This window comes from Panthera uncia, chromosome A2 (assembly GCF_023721935.1).
Source record: "Panthera uncia isolate 11264 chromosome A2, Puncia_PCG_1.0, whole genome shotgun sequence".
Taxonomy (NCBI): Eukaryota; Metazoa; Chordata; class Mammalia; order Carnivora; family Felidae; genus Panthera; species Panthera uncia.
The window spans coordinates 16,180,154-16,194,691 of NC_064816.1; the positions used below are offsets into that span (position 1 = coordinate 16,180,154).

Sequence of the window (14,538 nt, forward strand, 5' to 3'; positions counted from 1 at the left end):
GCCTTAAAAGTCATCTCATTCAACTTTGTTCTGACTTAAGAATCTTCTAACTCTACAGTATATCTTGCTAAATGTCCCCTTTGACTTTGACAAAGCACAGAAAGGGAGTGTTTAGCCTTTTTTGAAAACCTACTTTGAAGTACCCACAAAATTACCTCAGTCTGGAGTAGTAAACATAAAGGGGGAAAATGCCACTCAAACTAGGCAACTGAAGAGAGTTTACAAATGAGGCTATTGACACAAATTGTGGGCAGGTTTAAACGAATCCAAGAAATACTGTAGGGCTATCAACACAGAACCTCCCACAGGCACACAGTGACATTAGCTTGGAGGTGTAACAGAGCTCCTAGATCTCACTCCTCATGGCTGTAGATCCCATGACAAAAATTATGTTCTTCTACCCTATTTCCTGTGGCTCAATGGCCTTGAGCCACAAATTCCACTTCAATATATAAAATAAAATTGGTTCTACCAACACTTCAAGAAACTGAAGAAAAGTAACCTGAGTGGCATGAATCCACAGGACAATAATCTGATGGGAGGTAATTATCCAAACATGGCACTGGGGACTCAAATATAACACAAAGAAGCTGGTGTTCTAGTTGGGGAAGATGGAGCAAAGAAATACCTTGGAGTGCTGCCCCACGGAGAAAAATAAACTGCCATAGAAATTCAAAGGCATTCAACGGTCTGAAGTGAAGTTTCCAGACAGAGATGTTAGCAAAGTATGAGGTCTACGGACCGGACCCAGGGAAATAAGGTAGTGATAAGGAAATAAGCAGCAAACAAGAGATGAAAGATGTGGGAAAAAGCAAAAAAGACACTGACTGGCACTCATCCTATTATAAAGTGCATCACTTTATCAACTTCCACCAGATACAACCATTCATTAAGAATAGTTAAAGGCTCAAGAAAAAGGAAAGGACCTTAAGAAAGAAAACTAAAAACAGAAAATCTGCAGGAAGTAAAACTACTTAGAATGCTCCACTTGTGTCTCTTTCGCAGTGCTTCCTCTAGGTTTCAAGACTCGCTTACATGCTTTTCTCATTCCGTCAGAACGTCTTTTACAGTAGGGACCACATCTTCAGACTTAACATTCACAACGGCATTTTTTTTTTTTTAATGTTTATTTATTTTGAGAGCGAGCGAGCAGGGGAGGGGCAGAGGGAGAGGGAGAGAGAGAATCCCAAGTAGGTTTCCTACTGACAGCACAAAGCCTGACATGGGCTCCGACTCGCAAATTGTGAGATCATGACCTGAACCAAAACCAAGAGTCAGACACTTAACTGACTAAGCCACCCAGGTGCCCTCACAACTGCATTTTAAACATAATCTGTATGCCTCTTCTACAACTTCCTTGTCCCTTAATTATGTTAACGGTGTGCAAGTTTTCCAGCCCCTGGGCACAGATCTCAGTCACCTCTCCACACACCTGTGGCCAGGAACAAGCAAGGTGCTCTGTCATCACCCTGTCATTCCTTTCTTGCCCTTTTTGCTGCTGAGCATAGCTGAATCCCTCAGTACCCCTCTTCTCATTAGTACCCTAACTCCTATTTTTCCTGCCAATCTTACCCTCACACTTCCAGAATAACCTTCTTAAAATCGGACAGTTATTTTACTTTCCTACTTAGAATTATAAAACTAATGCATACAAATTTGCATGCAAGAATAATTGCATACAAATAAGGTCAACATCCCTCAGCACAGCATTCATAGCTATACTTTTTTGTTCCATCGCCTCTAAAACCTGTACACATATCCAACCCTCTGGTCATACTGCATTACCTTATATTCTTAGAATCTGCCTTTTGTTCCACTGGCTGTCTTTGCTTCTATGGTTCCTTCTTGATTTTGGCATTGAGTAACTATTCCTCCCTCTCAACCCTTCATACCTCCTCTCCAGCATTTAGCACTTTCTCTCTGCCTCACACAATGTTTTCATCTTGTTTATCAGGCCCTAAGCCCCTTGAGGACAGGTCGTTGTGTCTTCAAACCTGCTTACAACAATTGTTATACACTTGACTCAAATATGTGCACACGGATCATTTCCCATAGAGCATAGCACAGCACCATGCCCTGCTCAGAAAAGGCATCAAGTAGTTGCATGAATGCACGATGCTCCACACCCACCACCCCCGCCCTTCTGTCCAATGTAGAAAGAAAATACTTGTTACATTTAATTGCTCGGGTAAAAATGACGGGATATGTCACTTATTCTTCATTTATTCCAAAAGGCCACGTCTTAAAAGCATTTTATAGGTCTTTCCAGCTATAAAGTCTTGACCCAGCCTCAGAGCTACCCCAACTGAGTTCTCTCGTTTATTTAGTTGGAAGTCCACTGAACTCCCACGGAGCCTCATCTAGAGGACCGCAGCATGTGTCTGGGACAATGCCCTTGTTCACTTAGGCGAGGCCAGGGGCGGGGGCGAGACCTCCAGACCCGACGGCACTCGGACCAGCAAGGGCTACCTTGTCCTTTTCCCAGCGTCGCACAGTTTACAACGTGCCATCGCGTTGGTCTCCTCCTAACAATGTCGTGAGGCAGAAATTCTCACCTCCCTAAAGAAACAGAAGATCGGAGGGGAGATGGAGAGGAGAAGAGGCGTGGCAACGGGCTGTGGCGGGGAAGGCGAGTGGAGGTCCGGAGCCCGAGCTGGATTTCGTTCCTGGCTCAGCCCTTGCCGGCCGGGGGCCGTGGGGCGGGCGCGCAGAGGACGCGAGAGCCCTCCAGCTCTCAAACTGCGAGGGGCTGAGGCGCGGCGAGAGGGGCGCCGTGCGGGACCCCGGTCGCCCAAGCCCGCTCCCTCAGCGGCCCCACCGCTACCCGCGCGCCCACCCCTTCGGCCGCTCTGCCGGAAGTCCCGCCTGCGCCCGCCGCGGCCGCCCCCCATTGGGCCCGGCGCCGGGGTCTCGCCGCGGGTTGGCCGTCCGGCGGCGTGAGCCCTGGGAGGCCTCTGCGAGCCACTGCTGGGGGACCCTCTGGAGACCCGCTCAGAAGCGGGGTTGCCGCGGGAGGCGGAGCGAGGAGCGCCGGGGCTACCGGCGGGACTTCCGCCACGGGACCCGGAAGGGGCCGCGCCGCCGCTGGTGGGAGTTGTAGTCCGGCCGTGGTTGGGGGGGGGGCCCGCGGCTCATGCGCGGTGCACCGAGGCTTGTTTCACATCTGTAACAACAGGTGAATTGGGCTTTTTATTCTCCCCTTTCGTGTCCCCTTGAGGAGCTTGCCGTGGCCGGGGGTGGTCGGCGCGAGGAGGGGCCCGGGTCCGATCGCCGGCTTGGCGGAGAGTGGGGCGGAGAAGCGGGCGGGCCCGAGGAGCAGGCCGGGCATCCTAGGCCTGCCCGCGAAGCCGGCCCAGCCGAGCCGTGGGCAGCCAGGCCTCGGCCTGCCGTTGCCATGGAGCCTGGGCGGGGGCGGGGGCCAGGCCGGTCCGCCGGGGCGGGCCTGGTAGCCAGGGGCTCCGCGGGGACCGCGGGAGAGGCCGCTTCATTGGCGCAACGACGCCTCCGCCTCAGGGGATGCTCCGTTCCCCGAGGCAGGGCCTGGAGGAAGCCCCCGGAGTGCCCCGGGACCTTTGTCTGTACCCCGTGCCGCCTGGACCGTTCGTCCAAAGGGAGGCCTGATGCATTCTGGTCCCCCTCGTTTGCCCCTTTTTGCACCCACCTTGTCACTGGGGGAGGCCAAGGGGTGAGGTGTTCTTTGTTTGCTGGTGGTGACTTGCCCCATTTCGCAGGGGAAGACCTAATGCATGTTGGGTCCTTTGTTTGCACTGAACTGGAGTCCCAGGGGTCCTCAGAACCCCCAAGCCCCGAGTATGGCGTCAGCATGCTGTCTAGCTAGTCCTCGGGTAGCAACATTGGTCACCGTAATTGTGATGTTGCAAGGCAGAGATTGTCCCACTTTGCAACCCCAGTCCACAGGGGCTTGCCGTACACTGTGGCAGGTGGACTGCAGATGGCCAGGTGCAGACTCTCAAACTGTTTTTGGTTGCAACTTACTGGCCACAGGGAAAGGAGACATTGATGGTTTCCCTTGGTGTTTCTTTGAAGGCAATAAAGCCACTGTCATTGTGGGTCTTGACTACATCTTACAATTAAATCTTGGAGTTTTGGAGTTTCCAGGAGGGAGGCCTCTTTTCTTGATGGAGTTTATGGGAGTGCTCTTTATTTGTATAACTGTTTAAGATGCGGGAAACACATCCTTCGCTGTATTTTTTATCTGTGTTAGGTTGTCCCTTTGCCTTCAAAAGATGTTTATTCTCCCAAGCGTTTTAGCTTATGTAGCCATGGTCCAAAGTTTATCAGTTGGACCCTTCTTTCCCCTTTCAACCTTTGTGTCACTATAAAATATTATTTCCAAGAATGAACCATGGGACATCTAGGCAATATATCTAGCATAACATCATGGAAATAATAAAAATATTGTAGTATTAAGCGTGTGAAGCTTTGGAGTCCAGTACCCAACTTCAGGTTTCCATTTTGCCCTGAGGCAGCTATGGGATCTTGGGCAAGTTGTGTGACTTTTCTCTGGGAAAATCTGCCTCTATTTCCTTCTCTGGGAAAGATCATTTCTGCCTCCCTGGGTAGTTGCATAGATTAACTGCTATAAAATCTATGGAAGTACTTTGTGAACTATAAAAATGATATTCAATGTCTAGTTGTTATTTTCTTCATCTGGAAGAGCTTGATCTACCTTAGATAGGGTTGTGTTAGAGTCAATACAGGATTAGAACTCAAAACTGAAGCAGGTTGGGGTGCCTGGGTGGCTCAATCAGTTAAACGTCCGACTTCAGCTCAGGTCATGATCTTGCGGTTCGTGAGTTCAAGCCCTGTGTCGGGCTCTGTGCTGACAGCTCGGAGCCTGGAGCCTCTTCAGATTCTGTGTCTCCCTCTCTCTGCCCCTCTGTTCATGCTCTCGCTTGCTCTTTCAAAGAATAAATAAACATTAAAAAATTAAAAAAAAAACTGAAGCAGGTTTTGCTCTGGGCTCAGAGAAAATATTTTCAGGACTACAAACCCCTCTTTACCATGACATCTCTTTATTGGTATCTTTGCAGGTGCTGGTGTAGGGTAGCTCACGATTTGATGGGTCGTGAGTGGGTCATGGCAGGTCCTGAAGTGAGACCAGTGTATCCAGTGTGTGTTTCATGCTATTAACAAAATGTGTCCTTGTTGTTAGAGTTAGTAATGAATTTCATTGGTCTGCAGCAACTTTATTTTCCCTGTGGGTCCCATCACTCTAGTGACCCAGGCTTCTATTTTCTAGGAGGAGGCCCAGCCTCGTGATGAGGAATAGCAAGGAGAGAATTCAGCTCCAGTTCAGAAGCCTACAAAATCTGAGACTGTCACTGCTCTTGTAAGGTAAGTTGATTTAGCCATGCACACATAGTAGTGGTGGATCTCATGCTCAGCCACACTGTAAAGCAAAGACATGCATTAAATCCACTTGTGACTATCTTGGAAGACATTAGTTAGTCGTTATGGACTCTTTCTGTCCTTGAATCATCCCACAGTGACTCTACCTGGAATTAAGCAGTGTTTCATTATGCAAGAAATCTTGACATAACATTATTTTACTTATCTCTGAATTATTTAACAGAAACTCTGCATCATAAAAGTTTCCAATATAATTATATTTCAAGGAACACAGCTTTTTTTTTTTTTTTAATCTCTATGAAATGTTCTAGAGCTCAGTAAAATATCTCTGAAACATCCTATCTTGAATATCATATGTATTTTTTAGGCCAATACAGGTAAAGATAGTGTTATGTGAGCCTTGGAGAGGGTCAGGGACTTTTTAAAAGCAAAACTAAGAGTCTGTTTACAAGCAAATTGATTTACTCTTTCTCGCAAGAAAGTATTGTCTCAAATAATAATCATTTACATGTTTTGGATTTTTATAGTACTCAGGTTTTCTTTAAGATTAGAATCTCAAATTACACCCTTTTTCTTTTAATTTGGGTAGAAGGAGTCTGTAGAATGTAACTTCTTAAAATAAATTGTGTCCTTGTTGATATTGTATTGAAGTTTCCTCTCTGAGCTACCATATCCTATCGGCTGAAATTTCCGGCATCCCTGGGGGAGAGGAGGCCATCAGGGCAGACCTGCTATGGACCTGAAAGATTCGGCCCCAGGTCAGCCCTCCACCCCTATCCCCCACGATTTAGGAATGAGATGGGAAGGCAGTCAGGAGCAGAAGTGTAGGCCCCATTAGACTCCTTGCAATATTGGACATTATCCTGATTTGCTAAAACAGTGTGTAGATTTTTTTTTTAATTTTTTAAAATGTTTATTCATTTTTGAGAGAGAAACAGACACAGAGCACAAGTGGGAGAGGGCAGAGAGAGTGGGAGATACAGAATCCAAAGCAGGCTCCATGCTCTGAGCTGTCAGCACAGAGTTCAATGTGGGGCTTGAACCCATGAACCGTGAGATCATGACCTGAGCTGAAGTCAGATACTTAACTGACTGAGCCACCCAGGAGCCTTGTGTAGATATTTTTAAACTAAGGCCATATAAGGTTATGCACCAGTCCAGGAGTACTACATTATTAAGAACATCTATAAGTGAGTTTGAGTATTTTTTAAACAAAATCAATAAACTGGAGGTGTTATTTATTTGTATGCGTGTATGATTTAAGTCTCGAGGTATACTCTTCAGTTAAATGATCAAAATGCACCAAAAATTTTGCTCAAGAGTTGAACTTCAACTTAGTATTTGTTATTTCATAGACTCTACCGTGAAGAAAAGCTTTGTATCTTGAATCACGATAGTTACTCTTGATATTGCTTTCCGGTCCCACCGCTTGGGGCTTGACCTAGTTGTGTGAAAGCCCAGTAAACCAGTTTGTCTATAAGGCACTCGTTAGTCCCATTTGCTGATACCACATGAGGAAAGGGGTCCATGTAGAATTTCCTTTCTTCCCAGAAGTCCCAGGAAAGCTGCAAGTACTGTGATGAAGTGGAAATATGTCTCTCAGGATAAAATACCTCTCGTTCTGTTTAGCAGGGTTCAGGGAGTTTAGGACAGAGAAACGAAGAAAGCTCTTAATGAGTAAGAAACAAAGACATGTAATTACTCTAGAGTGGAGATGGCCCTTCCATCCTTAAGAGTGGGAGCAGCAGTTGGGTCTCATCAGTGAAGAGCTTCATTTTTCTCACCTTCTGGAAAGTGCTCTCTGTGTTATTGAAGTCTTCTCTGTGGGATCCTGGACCAAGAATAGTAACCATTGCCTCTCTGCCCTCCTTCTTAGGATTCCAGCTTTCCCTCCTGGCCAGAAATGTTCAGCCTGGACTCATTCAGAAAAGGTAAGAATGTAGCTGTGCTGGTGACCTCATGCTCTTCCTCCCTGTGATGGGCAGCTGTGAGGGCTATGAAGATCCCTCACCAGTGTGTAGTCCTTAGACCCCTTTTTTGTATGACTTTCCATTGTCCTTTCTCTGCCTTCCTCTTGCACGGGGCTTATAACCTGTGTCTGAGTCCTTGTCAGAGTACCTGTGTTCATTTGCTGCCCCTCCCCCCGAATATCCTCTCAGACACACTCACTGCTTTTTGAAATCCCAGCTCTTTTTCTAAGCCAGCGTTTTACACCATTTCCTCTGTGAACCATTCTTGATTCTGTCAACCAAATGCAACCTCTCCTCTGTCTGATTTCCTCAGCACCAGATCTGTACTTTCTTGTGCTTAGTCTATTCTGAATTAATCTTTGCATCCCTAGATTAGAAGCTCCCTGTAGCCAGGGCCTCTTGGGCTCCTTCATCGTCCGTTGTACCTGGCACAGCATTGTGCACAGGGTAGGTGTCAATAAATGTTGGTGGAAGCGGATTGAGTCATTTTTACATTAGTGGTTGTAGAAGCTGGCAAGTTTTGGAATCAATGCTCTCCAGCACATTGGGTAAAAGGGTTGCATAAGCAGTGTCAGGACTGAGCCATGGCTGGGCCGAAGGGTAGCTAGCATTCATTCCTGCTTTCAGGAAGTGCTGTAGCTGGTGAAGTCTTCAAGGGCCGTACCCCAGGGAGCTTTGCATATCTTAGGAGCATGACTTTTCTTCTTTAAGGGAACAGGGAGTAAAAGTCCTTCACCTCTATTGAAGCTGACCACCAGGCACCTGTCTAGCATATTTTACAAATCAATGAACACCATACAGGCCTTCCATAACTGCTGATTAAAAAGGTCCTCCCCATTGTGTCTCCTCTCCCACTTATGTTCCTACAGGCCTGGAAAACCTTGCCCTAGTGCTGCCTGTTGAATGGGGTCAGAAGGAGGGCTGGATATACCGGAGCTCAGAGCAGCCTCTTCTTGCCTCCCTGTTTGTTTTTAGCCACCTTGTCTGTTTTCATATTGCATGAAAAAATTCATCTCTGTCATCTTGGTTTTGCTGGTTAACTATCTGAAAAGGGAAACATTGGGTTTGAGATTAGTGTGCACAGCACATTTTGAGCTGAAAATTAAGTACACTCAATTGCCTTGTGTTTACTGGTTAATCAGTGGGCTTCGTTTTCCACCCACTTGTGAAAGTTGGATGCAAATAAGTTCTCTTATGGTGGCAGTGCCTGAATGGACAGCACTGATTTTGTAAAGAGGTAGGAGCCCCATGAAATCATAATCCTCCTTTTTTCTGCATTACTTAACTCCCCCATGATAGGGAGATGGTGAGAGTGAGAGAGTTTGGGGGCAAAATTCCTGTATAGCATTTGTGATTTTTCTTTCTAGGCTGGGGATTGATTTGTTCAAGAGGCTTTTCATCAGGGGTGACACGGTTAGCATTCAGTTTCATGGGAGACAACAGCCTCACTGAGCAAAAGTTCTGGAGCCAGATGCCTGGTTCATGTCACACTTCTACACCCTTGGTGGCCAAGGCTGGAGGCAGGAGTTTGAGCCTCCATGCCTCCGTTTCCTCACGATGTAAGTGGGCTGGATCATAGTACCTGCCTCGTCGGGTTGTTTTAAGGATCAGATGAGTTAATATGTGTAAAGAGCTTAGAACAGGGCCTGACACCTGGTAAGTTCACAAGCCATGGTACTAAGTAGCTTCAGGATGTAATAATCAGACATAGTCTGATTTAGGACCTTACTTTCCACACAGGTAAGTGTTATATTCTTAACAACAACCATTTTATGCTTGAAGGTCTCAGGGTAAACCATTAATCAGAAAGTTTACTGCCTTGAATATTTTCCTTCAGGCAAACGTACCTTTTCTTTTCTGACTATAAGGCTGACTGTTCTTTCCTGTCTTCTGAAGGCTGGTATCACTTGTGGTTTGCACCATAACCTTGACAACTGGTCATGTGTGGCCTTGTGACATTTTTCTTGTTGTGTAGGACTGTTCTTTATCTCTCATGGAGTTTTTATGTTTCTTTGCTCCTCATGATGAGATTATTAGCTCCATAAGGTGTCACGAATCTTGAAGGGAAACATCACATAGTGGAAAGCTTGAGTCAGACTGGCTGGGGTTCGAATCTGGTCCCCACTCACACTAGCAAGGTGGAAACTCCCTGATCCTGTTTCTCAGCCTCTATCTTCAGAGGTGTAATGAAGATTAGGGATAATATAAGAAAAGCACTTGGGTGTGATCTGTCCCTAGCCCTCAGTCTTGAGTTGGCAGGCCCTTGATACATGTGAATAGATTGATCTATTTGAGGTGCAGCTCTGTAGCCGGTGTTTTTTGTTTGTTTGTTTAATTTTTATTTAATTTTTTCTATGTTTATTTTTGAGAGAGAGACAGAGAGACAGTGTGTGAGTGGGGGAGGGGCAGAGAAAGAAGGAGACACAGAATCTGAAGCAGGCTCGAGGCTCTGAACTGTCAGCACAGAGTCTGACACGGGGCTCGAGCTCACAAACCATGAGATCATGACCTGAGCTGAAGTCGGATACTTAACTGAGGGAACCACCCAGGCGTCCCTGTAGCCGGTGTTTTGCAGGAGAGTGACAGCCTGTCCTCAGCATGCGGTGTGCTGTGTGGCTGCACGATTGATCACCTATGTACGAGATGCTAGAGCGGAGACAGCTATGTGTCAGTGATGTTTTCTTGTACTCAGGAGCTTACAGTCTCAGTGGGATAGGTCATTTGATGGATCCGAAGGCAGTAGCCATAGCAGTTCCCTGCAGCACTGTGGACAGTGGCCCCCTGGGTCTGTGGTTACCGTCTTTTCTCTTATGTAATTCAACAGAGCTGCCAATGCCTCCCAACTAGTGTGCGTGTGTGCCTGGTAAGTGGCCTGTTACTGTCTTTGCCAACATCCCAACACAAGTTTCTTGTCTGTCAGCAGTAATGCCATCAGAATCAGGCCTCAAAGAACAAGCTGAGTCTTTTACAGGCGGCACAAACCTTTGAAAAACACTAGATCAACAGCAAGAATGTGCAATTTTCCTCCAGCTCCACGGTTAGAAGAGGGCCCAGATATGTTGTAGGATTATAACACCCCCCCATTACTGAAAATGCTTAATGAAACAAATAATCATCAAATCATTTATTCTTTTTGTTTGTTTTCAATCCAGCCCCCCTGGATATGAATGAGAATCCTGCTCAAACAGGACTGGAGAGGTTGAGCTGGTCATTTTCCACCTTAGTTTCAAGATAAACCTTGATCCTAGATACTTTGTTCCAGAATACCCTACAGGCATTTCTGCTGTAACCCTGGGTGTGTGTTTTCTGCAAAATCACGCACCTCTGATACTATAAGAGGGCTTGTGGGAAAGACAGAGTTGAGGCAATAATACAGCTGCAAGTTTATGGCCAGCGTGTGAAAGCAGCAGTCCCTGGCACCTGGGAAGATGCTTTGGACTGCCGAGGCAGGCAGCTCAACGTGATGCTAAAAATGTGCAAAGTGCGTTCTAACGGGAAGAGCTGGCAGATGCTGAGGCTGTGCAGGTGGCAGTGGAGCTGTGAGCCCGTGGGGCTGCCACTAAGGAGTGTGTGCAGCTGGCAGTGTGGGGGAGGAGGATCTCAGTGCAGGTACTTGCTTTTCCCTCCAACATTTTATTACGGAAATTTTCAAAACTACTGAAATGTTGAAGTCATTGTATAGTGAACACCCATCTGTCCATCACCTCGATTCCCTATAGGCACTCCATTTTAATTTTTAAAAAATATAGTTGGAAGGGTCTTTTGTTTTCCTGCTCTAAATTATAATTCTACCTCTGCTATTTCAGTCCCCTTGCCTTAGGAAACTCAACATTCGAACCAAGTGTTCTCCTGTTTTACTGTTATCATTCCCCTATGTACCAACTGTGTACAAGCCAATTTGCATTATGGAAATGGGTGTCACGGTAGCAGAACAGACTGCTGCTTAAGCATGTAGTGTGTGTGGCTGTCTCTCTCTGCTCCTCTCCTGCTCCATTTAGTGTACTGAAATTAGTGGGGCAAAGAAAGCAGAGAACTCATGCACCCTTTCCCCCAGACCCAGTGATTCTCTGGCGTTGTCACCATGTAGGTGATGTTAAACACATGGAGCCTTACTTACCCATACATCCCCACCTTCCCATGGGACAGTGATGTTCATGTATATCAAAGTTTTGGAACTTAAAAATGTGCTTTGTAGGTCACTGACCTACAAGTAGTATTTAATCTGCAAATGAATGAAAGTGTTTGGAGTGGCAAGTCATTAACTCTTAGAAAGAGGGAGAAGACTGGTAAGTGTGGGTCTGGTCTTGACTTTCAGGGAGGACCCCAGCAGTCAGTTGGTCCTTCTCTTGCCCATTTCTTAGAGGGAAAGAATAATTTGAGATCTGGTAGCTAACGTGGTCATCTGGGAACCCACAGCAGATACAGGGAGAGCTACCGTAAGTGGATGACAGATAAGGGGATTTACACGGTACCATGATTTTTCAGTTTTTAATTGTTTTCCTGTCTCATCCTCATAATTCAAGACTATAGAGGACGACGTGAGATGGGTATTGAAGTCACATAAGGTGGCTTTGCAAACAGGGAGAGTTGAGGGCTCTTTTGAGAGTCAGGAAGGGATCTCTACAAAGCTATACTATATCACATCCATATAAAACAATTGCCTTCTTTCTGTGTGGAATTGGTGGCACTGTTTCTCAGAACCTGTGGCTGGCTCAACAAACCGTCCAGCAGCCCTGCTGCCCAGAGCTCCTCACAGATGCTCTGGAGTGAGTCTGTTCAGGGGTCTGTAACTGGGAGGGGTGAGAACATGTCACCCTGATGCCCTCTCTCTTTCCCCAGATCGGGCCCAGCACAGGCAGCGTCAGTGCAAACTTCCCCCACCCCGCCTTCCACCCATGTGTGTCAACCCTGCCCCTGGAGGGACCATCTCTCGAGGTAAGGGAGGAGCCTTGCCTCCAGCATCAACTTGGTCCAGGGTCTGTGGGGAGGTGGGTGGTAGTGGGAGCCCAGGTACCAGGGTCATGGTCCTCTGGAGACCAAGTGAGAAGTGGGGCTAGTGGAGCTGTTGGAACCCTCAGGGGAGAGATCATTTGGAGAGGTCTGGGTTATTTCATGATCCTTGGCCACGTGGCTTAGACCCTATGGTCTCATCAGGCCTCCTTGTGTGACCAGGCATAAAGCCTAGGCTCAGTCTGGGTGTTCAGCACTCGTGTGGAGAATCTGCAGGGCTTGGAACTTCTAGGCAGTCCCTGGCTAAGGTGGTTTAGAAAGGGCAGGGTGCTTGTAGCAGGGCCAGAACAGAAAGCCCTAGCCAGGCCCAGTGTCCTCCATCTTGGAGGCTTTGGGGATGCCTGGAAGATCCCCTTCTATCACCCCCCATTCCTCAAAGCACTTTACTGACATTAAAATGTTTTTTTAGTCTGTGTGGCAGGGTAGGCTCTGCCTTTGATTGGGGAGAATGTCAGAGTACCCAGACAGGTGATAACTCACCTCAGGTTCCACTGGAACCCAGGGATGGGCCAGGAATAGGACCCAGGGAAGCATCTCTGCCTGTGAGCGTCTCCTCTCTTCCCTCAGACTTAGCTCTTTTCCAGGTCTGCTAAGACCAGTGCTCTTGGTGGCTTCTTGCTTGTCCTGACAGCTGCCCCTCTCTGCCCCATTGGCTGCCTGTTCACACCCCTACCCCAGCTGCCTAGTGGAAGAACGCTAATTTAGATCACAGAGTCTTTGCCTCATGTGGAGACAGCATTCCACTTTAGGTTCTGTCTGTAAAGTGCTTTGAAGGTCAGGAGCTCAGGAAGGGTCGGGGAACACAGGGCACCTCAGTTTGCACAGCACATGCTGCTGCCCTATTCCCATGCAGTTTCCACATGTGATGCCCTCCTGCTGCAGTGGCCCTGACTCCACACAGCAGCATAGAAATAAATATTTCCAGCCCCCTTGGCCATTTGACTTAGATATTAGAGAAATGCCACCCCTCTACCATTACCAAAACAAGAGTTGATTGCCCTTTTTTTTTTCTTTCTTAAAATGCCCTGTAACTCGAAAAGGCTGAACGTTAACATTTCCAACATGGCAGGTGAGTGGCTTTGAGAGTGTCAGATGTGCTGTGGCTAAGCTTAAAGATGGTTAGGTGGGATGAACCAGGCCGCATGACTAGGCAGTGCCTCCTTGAGCACATGCAGAGAAGGCTGCTGTGCTTGGTGGGGGTGGGGAAAGGGAGGCAGCTGCTCCTGGTGGGGGACAGTCCCTGCACTGTCTTCCCTGGAGGAGCACAGACCCCCTGAGCCCGATTGTCTCCTCACAGCTGCGCCTCCAGAAGGCATCTGTGGGTGTATGTATCTTTGCCTCCCTTCTCTCTCTCTCTCTCTCTCTCTCTCTCTCTCTCTCTCTGTTTCTTTCCCTCTCTCCCTAAAAAAGTTTCTTGCCTCCATTTCTTCATCCCAGAGGCAACAGACCTCTTAGTCCACCCCTGACTGTTGGACCTTTCTGCCATGCTTTCTGATTCCCTGGAGGCCTCACTGGTGCCTCTGCCTTTAAGAAGGAAGTGTGTGTGGCAGAAATGGTCTCTCTGGTGTTCAGATAGGAAAACAGCACTCAGAAATGGTGGCCACTTGAATAGGTTTGGTCCCATCAGGGTCAAATTTGGAATTGGAAAAAGCTATCATCTCCTTTCGCGGTCTACCCCCACTCTACTGCCAACCTCTTACCAAGGCCTCTTTTGTAAAGAGGGAAGAACTTAAGAGCCTCTTCTGCCAGTCTTTCCCACCTACCCGGCTGTGAGACATAGAGCACTGGAAAGTAACAAGGGATAACACCCCTTCTGGCAGGATCCTGGGGCCACAGGACTAGTCCTTCCTGTTCATTCCCTCATTCAAATGTGTCCCCTCTTCTTGGTGCGATAGATTTACCTTGAGGGACCCTGCTGTGGCTTTACATATATGGACAGAAAAGCTGTGAGGATGGGTGGTGTGGTCAGGGTGGCCACCTGGCTCCTGTATCTACCTTTACCTTTCTTGTTGCCAGCCAAGGGGACCATTTCTTGCCATTTTGATCATCCACAAAATCTGTGGTTGAGTCTATTGACGAAATGTTGGCTGAGACGCTCCTTCTCACTTTCTCTCCAGAAGTTCTCCGGTCTGCCCAAAGTTTGGACTATCTTGGGCTTCCTCTTTTTTTTTTTTTTTTTTTTTTA

The 14,538-nt window shown here is 47.3% G+C and overlaps 1 protein-coding gene across 4 annotated transcripts in view; it reads left to right on the forward strand.

The window, feature by feature from the left end:
* The first annotated feature begins 3,085 nt into the window (after nucleotides 1-3,085).
* The window catches only part of DHX30 (DExH-box helicase 30), a 29,960-nt gene continuing 18,507 nt past the window's right edge, over nucleotides 3,086-14,538 (forward strand). For 2 of the 4 annotated variants that reach the window (XM_049642591.1, XM_049642593.1), the window contains exons 1-6: nucleotides 3,086-3,175; nucleotides 5,264-5,358; nucleotides 6,025-6,131; nucleotides 7,250-7,304; nucleotides 12,183-12,278; nucleotides 13,394-13,422. In XM_049642591.1, coding sequence (XP_049498548.1) covers nucleotides 6,107-6,131; nucleotides 7,250-7,304; nucleotides 12,183-12,278; nucleotides 13,394-13,422 — 205 coding nt within the window. In that variant the 5' untranslated portion in view covers nucleotides 3,086-3,175; nucleotides 5,264-5,358; nucleotides 6,025-6,106. The remainder of the gene's footprint in view (nucleotides 3,176-5,263; nucleotides 5,359-6,024; nucleotides 6,132-7,249; nucleotides 7,305-12,182; nucleotides 12,279-13,393; nucleotides 13,423-14,538) is intronic. The other 2 variants (XM_049642595.1, XM_049642594.1) reach the window with 2 other exon arrangements.